The sequence below is a fragment of the Trichosurus vulpecula genome, chromosome 3 (assembly GCF_011100635.1).
Source record: "Trichosurus vulpecula isolate mTriVul1 chromosome 3, mTriVul1.pri, whole genome shotgun sequence".
Classification (NCBI taxonomy): Eukaryota; Metazoa; Chordata; class Mammalia; order Diprotodontia; family Phalangeridae; genus Trichosurus; species Trichosurus vulpecula.
In genome coordinates this window covers 202,699,230-202,715,653 of record NC_050575.1, presented here as the reverse complement: position 1 = coordinate 202,715,653, position 16,424 = coordinate 202,699,230, and the positions used below count along the sequence as shown (strand labels likewise).

General features: G+C 45.9%; 1 protein-coding gene across 1 annotated transcript; it reads left to right on the top strand.

Moving 5' to 3' along the window:
• Positions 1-2,095: 2,095 nt before the first annotated feature.
• Positions 2,096-16,110, top strand: SLC2A10 (solute carrier family 2 member 10). The gene is made up of 5 exons (XM_036750313.1): positions 2,096-2,249; positions 7,332-8,693; positions 11,802-11,924; positions 14,179-14,314; positions 15,623-16,110. The coding sequence occupies exons 1-5, from the start codon at positions 2,246-2,248 to the stop codon at positions 15,717-15,719; spliced, it is 1,722 nt and encodes a 573-aa protein (XP_036606208.1). The 5' UTR covers positions 2,096-2,245; the 3' UTR covers positions 15,720-16,110.
• Positions 16,111-16,424: the final 314 nt, after the last annotated feature.

The window sequence follows — 16,424 nt, the reverse complement described above, 5'->3', positions numbered from 1 at the left end:
CACCACCACTGCTGCGGGAATGAGCTCCAAGGAACAGACAGCCAACCCCTGGTTTTTATATCTTTTTCAGCATCAGGGGTGAGTCACACATGCGACTCACCCCATGTGACCTAAAATCGTCACAAAGAGGCAGACTTAAACCCACGTGGTCTAAGAGCCTCTGATTGTTGAAACAAATGGCATAGTCGTGGTCAGGATCTGCCTATGTGTTGGTAAGCAAAAATGGGCTCCTTAGCACTTAGTTCAACAAGTGCCCTTGAATAGTTTGGCTTTTGTTCCCTTTGAGTAATTCACTGAGCCTTACTAGGTGCCAAGCCCCAGGCCCAAACCCCTATAAGGTGTAAAACCTTAGTGGGTGTGGATTGGCAACTAAGGTGGGGCCCAAGGTGGGGCTAACTCCAGGGAGGGCCTAGTTTACATGTCTGGGAGAGCAGAGGCTTTTAGACCATGTGGCACTGAAAAAGATATAAAAACCAGAGGTTGGCTGTCTGTTCTTTGCTGGTGCTGGTTTTTTTTTTTCATGAACTAAGTGAATGATATTTGTATGCTGAATTAAAGTAAGCTTGTCAACCCCTTCACCTTGATTTCCTTAGTTAAGCAGATCAAAAGAACCTGTGCTGTTGGATGCTGGCTGTGGGTGGATCTCACACCTCCACAGAAGCTGCTAGCTGGATTGTTGAAACAAGAGGTAAAGTATGTCCAAGGTCATACAAGTAGCATGTGGCAGGAGCTGCAATTTGAACCCTGCTCCTCTGACCCCAAATCGAGGGTTCTTTTCTCTGTACCATGCTGCCTCCATAGAAGGTCAGAGTTGTAAAGAAAGTCAGCCAGTGATAACCTAGTCCAAGCCAGTGTAGAAGAAAGAACAGTAGATTTGTAGATGGGATATGTGGGTTCAAACCCTGCTCTGTCACTTACTAGCTCTGTGACCTTGGCTGTCATGCAGCTTTGGGGTCCTTAGTATTCCCCTTCACAAAGTGAGAGATTCAAGTTTACATATAGAATGTCTTTTTGTCCTTAGCCCCAAACACAGTGCTTAATGTATAATAAGTGCTTAATAAATGCTTAAGGATTGGCTCTACTAGGTTCCTTTCAGCTCTAGAGCTTCTAGTTCTATGAAACCCTTCATTTTACAGAGGAAGAGGAAGTAATCCTAGAGCCACACATCTAGTTAGTTGTTAGGGCCAGAGCCAGAACCCAGGACTTCTCTTTTATTGCATGATGGCCTGCTGAATATTCAACTTAAACGCCAAAATAAATTTAGTGATTCTAGGAAAACTGCGTGAGCCTCTGGAATTATCTCCTGGCAAAGAGGTTTTACCATCTGTTAAAAAAATGTGGACATCTTAAGTGCCTTCCAAGTCCTCTGATAGTAGGTCCACTAGGAACTGGGAAAGGCAGGAACAGGTTTCTTTTTCATGCAGGCCCACACCTTGGCTAAATATGTTTGTACTCAGAGAAGCAGTTGGGCCTCCGGCACAAGGACCCAAGCTTGTTTAGATTTTTGTGTTAAATGTTTTCTTATTCCGTTTGTCTTCCCCAAGGGCGGGAAGTGCCTGTCTCACATTCCGGAGCTCTCAGGGAGCCGGAACCTGGTAGGTTGGTCAGGATCCAGATTAGCTAATCCTGCTGACTGCAGCTGCGGGACCCACTGCGTGCCAGCCTGAGCCCAAGCCTGTGCCCGCAGGCGTTCTGCCCTCGAGTCCGCCCCGCTAGTGCTACGGCGGCAAGAGGAAATGGGTCACTAGATTCCGAGGGTCGGAGATAGAGATCACATCAACGCCTTTCATTTACAGATGGGGAAACTGAGTCTCAGAAAGAAGAGACTTGACCGATGTCATAGTGACAAGTGATAGCAGAACCCGGATTTGGACCTAGGGCTTCAGACTCCGGATCCTGGGCGTTTGGCATTCATTACCTACAGCACAGGTCTTCTCTGGCCAGAGATGCGGAGCCCAGAGCTCAGCGTCGGTCCAGTGTGAGGCCCAGGGATTGGGGCTGGTTGGGCAGAGGCGGGCCCGGGTATATTGCCCCCTCCCTCCGCCCCTCCTCTCCCAGCTCCTCGGGGGCCAGGACTGGGGCGGGGGCTGGCCGACGTGGCGCGGGCGCAGCCGGGGATCGGGCAGGAAGGAGATCCCCAGAAAGTTTGCGGAGCGGCGGCGGGGCCGCACCAAGGGATGCGCTCCGCTTTCCCTGCCGCCCCCGACCAAGTCGGGTCTCCCGGCACTGCCGAACCCGGCTAGCCATGGGTAAGTAAGAGGCGGCCCCGGAACGAGAGGGGCCCCGACCCTCGGCTCAGCTCCCTCCCAGGGCTTCACCAAACTCGGGGGGATACCCATGAAGCGGTGCCCCCAATTCTCACCGCTCCTCCCAAACTCTGTGGGCTCCTGGGCCCTCCTTCCCTGGGCCCCTCCAGCCGCCTCTTTGGGCTCCACCCTCTTTGCTCTCTCCCTCTTTTCCTCTCCCCACTTCCCATCCACTCACTTCCTCCTACGCCCCAACTCCCATCCCGAGTTTACCCAAGTGCCTGATTTTGTCCTAATCCCTATATTACAGCCACCACTACTAATCCACATTTTCATAGCGCATTAGGGTTTACAAAAGCACTCTTCTCAAAACAACCAGTGAGATTGTTCAAGTATTCAGTTACTCCAAATTATCCACTTCATCTGTGATCTCAAGGATGTGGATGTTCTCTCCAACGATCTATCTGTGCCTCATCATCCTTCACAGGGCTTGTACTCTTGTCCACCTTGTTCCAAAACCTCAACAGGAGTTTTACCCAAACTACTGGAGCCTACCTTAGTCTCTCTCTCTCTCTCTCTCTCTCTGTTTCTCTGTTTCCCCAGTCCCTTCCCTCCCTTTCTCCCTCCCCCTCATGACCATGTTCCATCCACTGACATAAACCATAACTTACATTTTAGGCAATCTCCTGAATTCTACCTTGAACCTAAGTCTTCGAATTTCCAAATCCTCTTATCTGGTTACTGTCCACTACTCCACACCCTCTCCTCTTTGTTTTAAAGATGAGGTGTCCATGACTTCAAAGTCCTTTAATGCAACTTAGAGCCAAGATTTGAACCCATGTTTCTCCTGTTTTCAAGTTCAGGGTTCTTTCCCTTTGGCACTTTAGGATCCTATTTTTTTTTTTAAAGAGACTGGATCTCCTGCCCAAGCTGGAAGCCGAGCTGCCACTCCTGGGCCCACTGCAGATGGCCATGGAGCTTTGACTTGCTCTGGTTCTGACCTGGGTCAGTTTGACCCTTCTTAGGCAGCCTGGTGGCTCATCCTCCCATTCTTGAGGGCTCGCTGTATCCATGCCAGACTTAATGCAGATACCAAATCAGTTTTAGTTCTATTGCAGCTAGACTGCAGCTCAGAACTCTCAAGCTCAAAAGATCTACTGGCCTCAGTCTCCCCAGGAGCTGAGATTAAAGGCTTGAGTGCTTCTCTTATTCTAAAGAGTAAATAAAGATTTGGAGAAGTGAATCTACTTGCTTGAGGTCACACAGGTAATAAACAGCAGAAGCGTGGATTTGGAATCAAAGAATGTGGGTGTTAGAGTGGCCATTGTTGTCAGTCTGGCCCTGAACCATCCAAAGAGAAAGCCACCCATCTCTATTCACAGCTAGGTAACTTTCCATTGCTGCTACTCAACAGGAAAGGAGCCTTTCCAATGGCAGTCTTTATTCTTTCAGTCCTGCTTCCCTTCTCTGAAATAGAGTGGTTATGTGTCAGGTGGCTAGAGCCCTGGACTCCAGGCGGAGACCTGACTGTGAATCCTGTCTCAGGCACTTACTAGTTATGTGACCCTAAGCAATGTTCCTGTCCTCTCTCAGGCTCAGTTTTCTCATATATAGAATTCAGATATTTGCATCTATCCCACAAAGTTGTTATGAGGATCAGATAAGGTCATATTTGTAAAGCACTTTATCTGCATGCTATACAAAGTACTTAAAATGCTATATAAATGGTAGTTCTTATTACAATGATCTCTGCACATAATGCATGCCCAGAGAGTGGTACAATGTGCAGAACTACTTCTGTGCCTTAAAAGAAAAACTGGGGTACACATCATTATTCAAACAGGCAATTGATAGCTGTTCAGCTGAATCTCTTTGAGTAGGTATAACAAGTAGGTATGCCTGTTTTATGGTCATCTCTCACCTTCTGATTCCTACCTTACCCTCAGTTTTAATGAACAGCTCTCTCCCTCAGCACCATCAGATCCAAAGGAAACAGCGTTCTTTCTGTCTGGTTGCTGTAGGCCTTACCATATCATTCAGGCCAAACTCCAGTTCAGTCTGCAGGTTCCTCACCCCTGAGAGTTCTAGACTCTGTGATATCTCACTCCTGATCTGCTGTTCCAAGAAATCTTGCCTAAACTAATCCCTCTTTTCTGGGCCCTTTAATTATATTGTAGAGCCAGGTCTTCTGACTAAAAGACTGATGCCTTTGCCCCAGTTTCTAACTATCCTGGTTCTGGGTATCTAATGTGTTTCTCCTCCTCCTCCTCCTCCCTCACCCCCTCCCGCCAGGTTCTCCAGCCTGGAGAATATTCCCAGTTTCTCCAGTTTCTTTTCTCTCCACCTCTGCACTTAAATATAACACCTGCCCGCCCCCCATGCCATTTTTGTCTCTACCTGGGTTCTTCCTCCAAAGATGTCTATCACAACTGCATTATTGCATTAGCATATTAGCATACCCATTACAATATCAGCATATTGCATGAACATTTTCTCTGGATCCTGCCTCAGTCAGGCAAGGATACATACTAGGGTCCACCTTATTTAGATAACATTTTTCTAGTTTTTCAAAATCCATGATGAGACTGCTTGTGTACAGTTTGGGCATGGACCTTATGGGCTACCAGCAGTGAGCAAGAAAGGTCTGGTTGAGATTAGAGGGCCTCCCTGTAGGCTTTTCTGGTTGGACTTTATTGACAGTCAACATTATGTTGACTTTTCTTTCCCTTTGGCCCTTCGAGGAGCCAGGAAGTTGCATTCTTTGTGCTTTCACTGTGTCCATTCATGACCTGGAAAAAAAAAAGAAAATGTCAAAGCTGGAAGGGACTTGAAAATATAGAATGTGAGAACCAGGAGCATATAGCATTCAATGCTAGATCTGGAAAAACCTTAGAACATGGAATGCCAGAGCCAGAAAGGACTTTACTGTAAACAATCGCAGAACTGGAGGGGCCTTAGAACATGAGATGTTGGAGCCAGAAGGGATCTTAGACTATAGAATGCCAGAACTACGGGACCTTCTAGCATGGAATGCTGGAGCTAGAAATTTAAAATATAGACTGTTAGAACTAAAGGAGAATTAGAACATGAGCTGACTGTATCTGAACTACAGGGATTTTAGAACATAGAATGTCAGAGCTACATTTGGATAGAGAATGTTAGAGCTAGAACTCAGTTCATTTCAACAATTATTTATCAAATGCCCACTAGGTACAAGGCACGGGGCTGGATGCTAGGCATACAAAGACAAAAGTAACATAGCCCTTGCCCTCTAAAAACTTACGTTCTATTGGGGGTGGGGTGGTGAAGGTGATTACAATACACACACAAATAAATATTAGAAAGGAAATTGACTGGCTTTCATGGAAGAGGTGTTTGAGCACAGCCTTGAAGGGAGATCATAATTTGGAGAGGCAGGGGTGAGGAAGGAGTGTATTTCAGACAGAGGAAACTGTGTGAATGCACTGAAGTGAAAGCTGGTGGAATGAATTTGGGAAGCAGCTAGCAGTTCCGTTTGACTGGAATGTAAATGTCAGAAAAGGGAGTAATATGAAATAAGACTGGAAAATATGCAGCTAGCTGGCATAGTGCATAGAGCATAAGCCCTAGAGTCAAGAGGACCTGAGTTCAAATCTAGCCTCAGACACTTACTAGCTGTGTGACCTTGGGCAAGTCACTTAACCCTGATTGCCTCCAAAAAAAAAAAAAGAGAGAAGGAAAAAGAAAATGTAGGAGAGAGAGAGAAACAAGGAGTGAGGTAGGAAGAGGAGTCATTAAAAATTTGCGAACAGGGAAGTTACATAGTTACGCCTATGTCTTTAGAAGATCATTTTGGTGGCTTGTGTGGGTGAGATGGTTTTTGGAGGAGTTTGTGACTGGGTGCAGGGAAACCTTTTAGGAGGCTCTAAGAGGTGATGAGGGCCTGAAGTAGGATAGTGGCTCTGTGTGTGTGTGTGTGTGTGTGTGTGTGTGTATGTGTGTATGTATGTATGTGTATGTGTATGTATGTACATGTGGAGAAACATGTTAGAATTGACAAGTCTCCTCAACTGATTGGCTGTGGGAAGGGAAGTGAAGAAAAACGACCAGTGAATTAAATAATATAGTAAAACCTTGATTAATCAGAACCTTTGGATCCCTGGGATTAGAAAGAGGTGACACTATGAAAAAGAGGAAAATGACAAGAAAATATATGCATTTATTTAAAAAACCCAATGATTTATTAAAATAACAGCAACGTTAATACCTAGCCTTATATAGCACTCTAAGTTTTGCAAAGCATTTTACGTATGTTATCTCATTTAATTTGGATTTGATCCAGTAAGGATCCAATTGGATTTTGATCCAATAAGCCCATGAGGTAGCTGTTATTATTATCTCCACTTTGCAGATGGGGAAACTAAGGCAAAGTGATCTGCCCAGGGTCACATAGCTAGTAAGTATCCAAGGCCAAATTTGAACTCAGGTCTTCCTGACTCCAGGCCACGGGCTCTGGTCACTGCACCTCCTGCCTGTCTAGCTAGGAGAACAAATTATGATCCCTATTCTTTTGATTCCAAGTCTAGCACCATGCCACCTAGGTCACAAGGAATGGTCTGAACTCAGCCCAGGGTTCCAACTTTCCCATTTCCTCGCCGTGTGACCATAAGAAAGTCTTTTCTCCTTTCTGGGCCTTAGTTTTCTTAACTACAAAAATCATGGGTTGGACTCAATGATTTCAGCTATAGTATTCATATCTCATGTGTATAGCTTTGGACAATGAACACTGATTAAGAGAGTGGTCACCTCAGGGTTCCAGGAGATCCCTTCACAGGAAAGACAGGCTCAGTTATGTTAAGCATGCTCTATTTACTGAGGCAGGAAAACACTCATTTTTTAGCAAGATTCTCAACAAACTCCAAGCAGAAGCAATTACATTATTTAATTTAGCTAATCAGGAAATTGTAGAAATTATTTAATTAAGTTAACCAAGAAATTGCAGAAGCCCCCAATCCATACTATGAGAGGACTCACTAAGAAATACTGCCTCCCTTGGCCAGGCCAGGAGAGGCAGAGGCAGCTCTCATTTCTTTCTTTGCCTTTCAGGACTGCATTCTCCTGTTCTTCTGCTGTGTGCCTCTGTCTCCTTGTTGGGAGGACTGACTTTTGGCTATGAGCTGGCCATCATCTCCGGGGCATTGCTGCAGTTACAATCAGACTTTGGGCTCAGCTGCTTTGAGCAGGAGATCCTGGTGGGGACCCTGCTCCTTGGGGCTCTCCTAGCCTCCTTAGTTGGAGGGTTCCTCATCGACCGGTATGGGAGGAAGAAAGCCATCTTATTTAGCAATGTTATGCTGCTCGCTGGCAGCCTCAGCCTGAGCCTGGCAGGCTCACTGCCATGGCTGGCCATGGGCCGAGGCACAGTGGGCTTCGCCATCTCTCTGTCCTCCATGGCCTGCTGCATCTATGTCTCAGAGCTGGTGGGACCTCGGTATCGGGGTGTGCTGGTGTCCCTGTATGAAGTGGGCATCACCGTGGGTATCCTGCTCTCCTATGCCCTCAACTATGTGCTTGCTGACACAGTGCAGGGCTGGCGGCACATGTTTGGCTGGGCAGCTGCCCCAGCCCTCATGCAGTCTCTCAGTCTCATGTTCCTCCCACCAAGCCTGGTTTCACAATGCAAGTCTGAATTGGAGACCCATAAGGGCCTCATTCCCCTCCAAGGTCTTGAGGAAGCAGCAGACGCCACAGCTGGTCCCAACAGGAAGAAGCAGTACTCTTTCTTCAGCCTATTCAAGGCCAAGGCTAACATGCGGGGCCGGACAGCCGTGGGCCTGGGCCTCGTGCTGTTCCAGCAGCTCACTGGCCAACCCAATGTGCTCTGCTATGCGTCTACCATATTCCGCTCTGTGGGTTTTCAAGGGGGGTCTTCAGCCACTCTGGCTTCTGTGGGCCTTGGAGGGGTGAAGGTGGTTGCCACATTGGTGGCTATGGGACTGGTGGACCGTGCTGGGAGGAGGGTGCTACTGATGGCTGGCTGCGCTGTCATGGCCATCTCGGTCAGCGGCATTGGGCTAGTTGGCTTTACTGTGTCGATGGACCCTACCCAGGGCTGCCACATGCCTGCTGGGGCATTCAACACAACCTCTGTCTCCAGGTTTCCTGCCATCGAGGTAGACCCTAGCCCACCTTCTCTCCAAGGGGCCAGTGGGAACCAAGGGAGTTCAGGTTATGCCAACACAAGATTGACTTCCCTAAAGATGAACTCATCTGGTCCTAAAGCCAGAGGGACAGTTGCTAATTCCTCAGGGGTTCAGGGAACTGCTTCTGCAGCTCATGACACACTGATGTACAGCACCAGTAACCTGGTTACTGACTCCTCGACCAGCAAACACAGGGTCTTAAACTGGATCGCCTTACTCTGCATGATGGCATTCGTGAGCGCCTTTTCTTTTGGATTTGGACCAAGTAAGTGCACGCAACCAGGCCTGCCCTTAACTACTCCCAGCCTCAAGGACTTCTCAGGACCCATCCCAGTAGTGGTGACTGAATCCAGTTTTATGTATAGGCAGAGTAGTTAACCCCTCGTCTCTCATGATTGCAGAGGACCCCCTGGGATTTCCCTCCCATCCGGAAATCTCTCCCCAGCACCAACCATCCTAAAATTCCTAGTCATTTCTCTGGATAAATAAATCATTCCTTGGGAAAGAAAAAACCTAGTTAGTCCCTAAGTCTTTGGAAGGATTAGAGAGAAAGTGGAGTGGAGATACTAAGTGACCGGGAGTCAGGAAACCTGGGTCTTGGACCCTGGCTCTGATACCTGTTAGGGTTGTGGCTGCCATGGGCAAATCAATTCCCTTCTCTGTAAAGTGGGCATAATGATGCTGACCCTACCTCCATAACTGCAAATGAGATAATGTGTGTAAACCACTTTGCCAAATTTAAAACACTATAAAAATGTTAGCTCTTGTCATCATCTTCTTCCCCTAAACTCACAGGGTTGTCCAGAGAATGTTTTGTAAACTGTAAAGCACAGTAGGAATGTAAGTTATTTTTAGTCAATATTAGTATATAGAAATGTGAGTTATTAGTCAGGTAATAGTATCAACCTCCCCTTACCTTTATGTAGTGCTTTACTTACAGTGGGTTAGCTTCATAACTCTATGAGATAGTACAAATATTAGTGTAACCACTTCACAAAAACAAAAACTGAGACTCAGAGAATTAAAGTGATGTGACAGATTTGGGCGTTTAAATCTTGATCTCAGTCTATATAACTCTTTTTTACCCTTTTGTGAAGCCTCCTAGGAGGATCTAGGAGCAGCATGAGAACACCAAATGCCTATGCCGGGAGATGCTACAAAATCCCCCAAAAAAGATCATACATTTAGAGCAGGGAGGTACTTTCGAGGTCATGTAGACAAACCTCTTAATTTTACAAACCAGGAGCTTAGGCCGAGAGGATCAGTGCCAAGGGCACTTGGGTAGTAAGTAAGTAGCATAAGTGTGATTTAAAAAAAATTTATTCTGAACTTAAAAAAATTAACACTAGGCATTTCCATATATAGCAAAGGAGGATTGCATGTGAAATTACAGATCTCTGTCATGCACTGCTTGTTCCACTTTTTGAATATATAACAAGTTTAACCTCTAGCTTTCAAAGTTGTTCTGCTTGTCTGGGTTTCTCTCTGCTCTCTTCATGGAAGTAAGATTTGAACCCAAGCCCTCTGATTCCAACTTTCACAAATTTTCTACCGTACCACACTACCTTAGTACCAGGTTAGTTATTAGGGCACGACAAAGGGCATTAGCTTCATCTAGGAGGCTGCTATGCTGCTGGGCAGGAACACTAGATGTGGCATCAGGAGAGGACTGGGTTTTGATCAGGCATTACATGAGGTAGTAGAAAGAGCAGGTTACTGGGAGTCAGGAGAACTGGCATCTGGAGGCCAGGATGTGACTTCAGCTTGGGCATGTCACCCTTCTGAGTTTGAAAGATGAGGGGAAAGGACTTCATGACTAGGTTCTAAGATCCTTTCCAATTCTGACATACTGTGCTGTATGTTCTAAGGTAATTTTCCAGCTCTAAAATCCATGTTCTGTATTCTGAGAGCCCTTCCAACTTTAATATTTTATGTTTTATCTTCTAAGACCTTTCTAGCTCTATTATTCTGCGTTCTGTGTTCAATTTCTAAGGACTTCTCCAAATCTAGGATTCTATACTCTCTGTTCTAAATACCCTCCATCTTTAGCGTTCTATGTTCTATGCTTTCCTTTCTAACTCTATTACTAAATGCTGTACATTACAAAGTCCTTCATGTTTTGGCTATTCCTCCCCAGACCCTGTAGTACAGGCTTGTTTTACAGGTGGAAATGCATAAATTTGACCTAAGCATAGGTCATAGACTGTTAGGATTGGGAAGGGCTTTAGGCATCATTGAGTCTTTTGGTGTTCAGTTGTGACTGACTCTTCATGACCCCATTTGGGGTTTTCTTGGCAAAGATTCTGGAGTGGTTTGCCATTTCCTTCTCCAGCTCATTTTACAGATGAGGAAACTGAGGCAAACAGGGGTAAGTGGCTTGCCCAGGGTCACACAGCTAGTAAGTGTCTGAAGCTGAATTTTCCTGACTCCTGGACTGGCGTTCCACCCACTGAGCAACCTAGTTGCCTTTCGTTATTGAGTCTAGCCCTCTTATTTTACGGATAAAAGAAAAAAAATCTATCTTAGAGGGAAAGTGATCTAAGGTCACACAGTGAATTAATGGTGGAGTTAAGACTTGAACCAAAGTCCTTTGACACCCAAGTCACTGTTCTAGAGAGGCTCCTTGCACACCAGTAAGCTAATAATGGCATTTATATAATGCTTACTGTATGTCAGGGTACCGTGCTAAGTGCTTTACAAATATCTCATTTGATTGTCACAACCCACCTGGGAGGTGGGTACTATTATTATCCTCATTTTACAGTTGAGGAAATTGAGGCAAATAGAAGTTAAGTGACTTGCCCAAGGTCATACAGCTGTGAAGTGTCTGAGGCTGGATTTGAACTCAGCTCTTCTTGACTCCAGGTCCAATGCTTTATCCGCTGTGACACCTAGCTGCCCAAAAAAAGGCTTTGTGACCCAAAATAATGAATTGTAGAATTTGATAAACCTGGAGTGGTAGGGAGGACATGAGGACCTGTTCTATGTGCCCCAAATCACACCGGATAGGCAGCTTATGTCATCTACAGGTAAACATTGCCACAACATTCTACTCTCCAGCTAGAGGTCCCACCTAGCTATATAGGTTTCTTCTCCCTTTCTTCCCTTGGTTTTAATGATCATGGTCCTTGTTGACCTTGAGGGTGGGGTATGGGAGTGGAAGCTCACAAGCTCTGAACTCTGGTTTTAACCTTAGTGAGTATGGGGCTGCCTTTTCCTTTTCCCCCAGCCAGGACTATTTTCTTTACCACTTGGCCCAGGGCAGTGAATCCCCATTCCTACCCCTAGAGCTCAGCCACAGATCTCATGTTCTGTTTAGCCCTTTAAGGTTGACTTGACCTGAATCCTCTTCCCCATCCCATCTGTCTCCTAGTCACCTGGCTGGTCCTCAGTGAGATCTATCCAGCTGAAATCCGAGGACGGGCATTTGCCTTCTGCAATAGTTTTAACTGGGCTGCCAACCTGCTGATCAGCCTCTCCTTCCTGGATCTGATTGGTGAGTAATTGTCCTTAAGTCAAGCTGCCCTTCAGCTGCCTGTATGGGAGTGGCAAGCATGGGCTTTGTCACTGGTAGAGGCAGGTGGGTGTTTGTCACTGGCTGATGTGGTATGAAATGGAGTCTGGGGATAAGGAAATGAAATCCGTCTTCTTCTGTGAAACCAAAATTGAAAAAGTTCTATATAGTGTTATTTCAATTTAGTTCAAGTCAACAAACATTTGTTAACTGGAATCAGGAGATCTAGGCTCTAGTCCTAGCTTTGTGTGCTCTCCCTTCTCATCTCTACTTCCTGACTTCTCTGGTTTTCAAGTGCCAGCTAAAAATCCCACCTTCTAGCAGGGCTTCTTAAACTGTGGGTCGTGACCCTATGCAGGGTCATGAAAAATTTGGCAACAGTGAAAGGATTTCTGAACGTGCAATGACTGAAACTTAATTCAAAATCAAATGCATAATGAATCCAAAGTGTTCCTGGCAGCACTTGCCTGTGTTGCATCACACACTTCACTGCGGCCTTGGTTCTGGATACAAAGCGTGCGCACTTTGTACTGTTCATGCCCTCAGGCCACACAACACACAAAAAGGGGTTAGGACTGGAAAAAGTTTAAGAAGCCCTGTTCTACAGGAAGCCTTGCCCGAGTTCCCTTAATTCTAGTGCTCCCCTCTGTTGATTATTCTCAATTTATCCTGTAGATGACTTTTTTCGTACATAGTTTTTTGCATCTGTCTCCCCCATTAGACTATGAGTTTGCCTTTCTTTGTATCCCCAGTGCTTAGTTACACAGTACCTGGCACATAATGGGAACTTATTGATTAACCTACTGCAAAAGATTCACTTGTGTGGCCTTAGGCAGATCACTCTGAACCATAGAGCTGCACTGGACCTTAAAGATGATCATGCTTTTGAATCAGAGAAACTGTGTTCAAATTCTTGTTCTTTATTACTTACTATTTATGTGACTTTGGGCCAAACGCTTCATTCTAATGGACCTCAGTTTCCTCAACTGTAAAATCGGGCAACTGAACCTGGTTCTATTCTAGCTCAAAAGATGTGATTCTTTAATAACCTGGGTTAGATTTAAGCCCCAACACCCCCATCACCATTTTACATAAGAAGAAACTGAGGCTTAGGGTACTTAAGAGAATTTTCCAAGATCCCATAACAACATGGTATGAGGAAAGGAGCACTGGATTCAGAGTCAGAATACCTTGGTTCAGATCCAAACTCTGTGACCCTGGACAAGCTAATGTAACTTCTGAGGACCTCCTATAAAATGAAGGGGTTGGACAAGATGATTCCAGGGCCCCTTCCAGCTCTAAATGCAGTCATCCTAAGTGACAGAGCTGGGACTTCAACCCAGGTTCCCTGCTTTCTAGTCCAAGGCTCTTTCCATTAAATTACTTTGTATTTTTACACATATATTGCTTCTTATTTACATACGTATGACTCCCCCAATAAAATGTAAGCTCATTGTGAATAGGGATTGTTTTCTTATTTGTGTTTGCATCCCCATTTCCCAGCCCAGTACCTAGCATATATTAGGTTTTTAATAAATGCTTGTTGACTGATTGTTTAGTCTTTTTCAGTCACATCCAACTTTTCGTGACCCCATTTGGGGTTTTCTCAGCAAAGATCCTGAAGGAGTCTGACATTTCCTTCTCCAGCTCATGAGGAAACTGAGGCAGACAGGGATGAGTGACTTGCCCAGAGTCATACAGCTAGTAAGTGTGTGAAGCTGGATTTGAACTCAGGCTTTCCTGGCTCCAGGCCCAGTGCTCTGTGCACTATGGTGCTACCTAGCTGCCCTCTTGTTCATTGATAGGTAGATGTGTGTTACTCTTCCCCTTCCAAGGCCTTTGTCTCCTCTCCTGATGGGCTAAAGGGGTTCATAGATCTAGAGCAGCAAAAGTCCTCAAAGATCATCTAGTCCAACCTCTTCATTTTACAGATAAGGAACCTGAAGACCAGGGGGAGTTAAGTGATTTGCCCAGGGTCACAGAGGTGGTAAGTGTCAGGGACAGGATTTGAACCCAGGTTCTCTGCCTGTAGTACAAAGACCTTTTCCACTTTGTCACACTGTCTCCTCAAAGGAACTGGCCTTAGTGAACTCTGGAAACTCAGAATAAAGACCATTTCCTGCCCCATTTCCCCCTACAAGAGCCAGACCGCTGTGCCTAACACAAAGATCCTCGACCTTAACTTGTGACCTGTGACCGCAAACCATTGCACACATTGTCCGTTTTGTTTCTTTAGGAGCAATCGGCTTGTCCTGGACCTTCTTGCTTTATGGGCTGATGGCTGTGATTGGCCTGGGTTTCATTTATTTATTTGTCCCTGAAACCAAAGGCCAGTCCCTGGCAGAGATAGACCAGCAGTTCCAGAGAAGACGGTACGTGCCACCAACGGGTCAGGGCCAGAGGCTTAAAATCTCCACAAACTGCCCCCTACACCTGTGATGGAGCAAATAAAGCCCTGATAAACATTTCTTGGATTTTATGCTCTGTATTCTGCCTTCCTCCCAATATTGCCCTCCTTTCCTCCTGGCCTCCAGATACTGCCCCTCTCACTTCTTAGACCCAGCTCATACTGCCTACTGTTTTTCTCATGCCCTCGTGGCTGTTTTTTTTTTGGAACCAGTTCCCAAGAGTCATAAAATTACAATATGTTAGAGCCATAGAATCCTGGCATCACAGTGTTAGAGATGAAAGGTGCCTTGGTGGTCCTATGATCCACTTCCCACCCCTTGCAGGAATCTTCCCTGAGGCATCCCTTACAGGTGATCACCTAGCATCTAGCCTTTTCCACAGCTCCAAATTGGTAGTAAGCTTTTCCTTTAAGGTAAGAGGGAGCGGGAATTTCCTTTACAAAGAGAGACTGGAATCCACTTCCTTCCGTAGGCCCTAGTTCTCTCTCGTCTGCCCATAGATTAAATCTAGTCCCTAACTCTACAAATTTTTGAAGATGATGATTAAATCTTCCCCAAGCCTTCTCTTCTCTTAGGTAACTATCTTCAGCTCCTTTATCCTGTCCTCACATAACATGGCTTTGACTTCACCTCCCCTGCTCCAACCAGGATGAGACTCAAGGCCTGGACCAGGGCCCAGAGCAAAGGAGAGAGGCAGACCTCGGGAAGAGGATACAATGGTTGTAAATGGTGGGAGATAATATCCAGGAACCAAGGAGGCATCCTGGGCAAGCCAACCTAGCTAGGTGGTCAGAATTTAGAAGCCCAGGAGATGAAGTTGAAAGAATGGCAGCAGTGGGTGCAGGGGCTGGATGCAGACAGCACAGTCCCCTTTAGCCTAAAAAAGGCTATTCAGCTTAATCAGATTTTTAACAGGATAGCAGTGTTGTTAGGGTTGGTTTCAGGTGAAGAGACACAACAGAAAACCAATCTCCCTAGCCACAGCTGAGTTGCAGAGTCTCATCCCACTTAGGGGCATGCTTTGGATTCTGAAGCCCCAAATGGCAGGACTGTAGGATAGCTAAATTCCTATTGAACCCATAGGTCCCCTGGTCCACATCTTCCCTATAGATGATGCATGGCTCAATAGCCTCTAGGGATAGGCTTGATCTAGCATCCTGTAGGTATGGCCCCTACCTCCAAACCCTCCCTGGGGCACCCCTCTCCCTCTTCCTGTTCTTATCCTGAAACCACCCTATGCACTTCTGTCTGATCATACTCCTTGTCTGACAGGTTCTCTCCTGGGAAACTGATCAGCGCCTGTCTGGGCCAAGGACCCAGCTCAGCCTGGGCTCAGTACAGCCTGGTAGATACGTCTACTGCCTCCTGAGATACTCCAGCTTCATGGAAGGAAGGACACAGATCTGAGGTCTCTAGAGTTGGGGTCAATGTAGTCACTGAACATTTTCATCTTTCTCTAATAAGAAATCATTGTGTTCCATAATGGAGGTGACTCAACTTCAGGGTCACCTTAGTTCCTTCGTGTATGATAAGAGAGGAGAGGCCAAGTTGAGGTTGGTCATTTCCTCTCCCCACCCCAGATTCCCTCTCTTCTCGAGGACAATCAAGAAATCCTGAACCTTTGGTCTCAGCTTTGGACTGACTGGTGGCAGGGAACCAAACTCAAGTGATGTGCCCTGCCTTAGTTTCTCCCTTTGGGCCTCTATAATAGGGTGTTTAACATGTGAAACATAATAATGAAAATTGCAGCTTCTAGAGTATTTCAATTTTCAAAACTCTTTACTGTCTCTCTCACTGTCCTGCCAGAGAGTTCCTTGCAGAATCTTCCTATGAGAACAAAGTAGCACCAGCTTGATATGGTTTGAGTATTCACGGATGAGATGCATCTCTGAAGTCCCTTCCAGCTCTGGATCTATGATCTAAGACCTAACTCTGGGTAACATTAGCCAGTTCTCCTCTCTCACCACTCCTAACCCTTAATGGTTCCTTGAAACTCCTGGAGGTTAAAGGAGAACTCTTATATTCCCTGGGATGGGCCTCAGATTCCTCATAACCTCTAGGGAGAAATCAAGAC

Coding starts and splice junctions, on each gene's coding strand:
- SLC2A10 (XM_036750313.1), top strand. Junction 11,925..14,178: donor CTCCTTCCTGGATCTGATTG/GTGAGTAATTGT, acceptor TTGTTTCTTTAG/GAGCAATCGGCTTGTCCTGG. Junction 14,315..15,622: donor CAGCAGTTCCAGAGAAGACG/GTACGTGCCACC, acceptor CTTGTCTGACAG/GTTCTCTCCTGGGAAACTGA.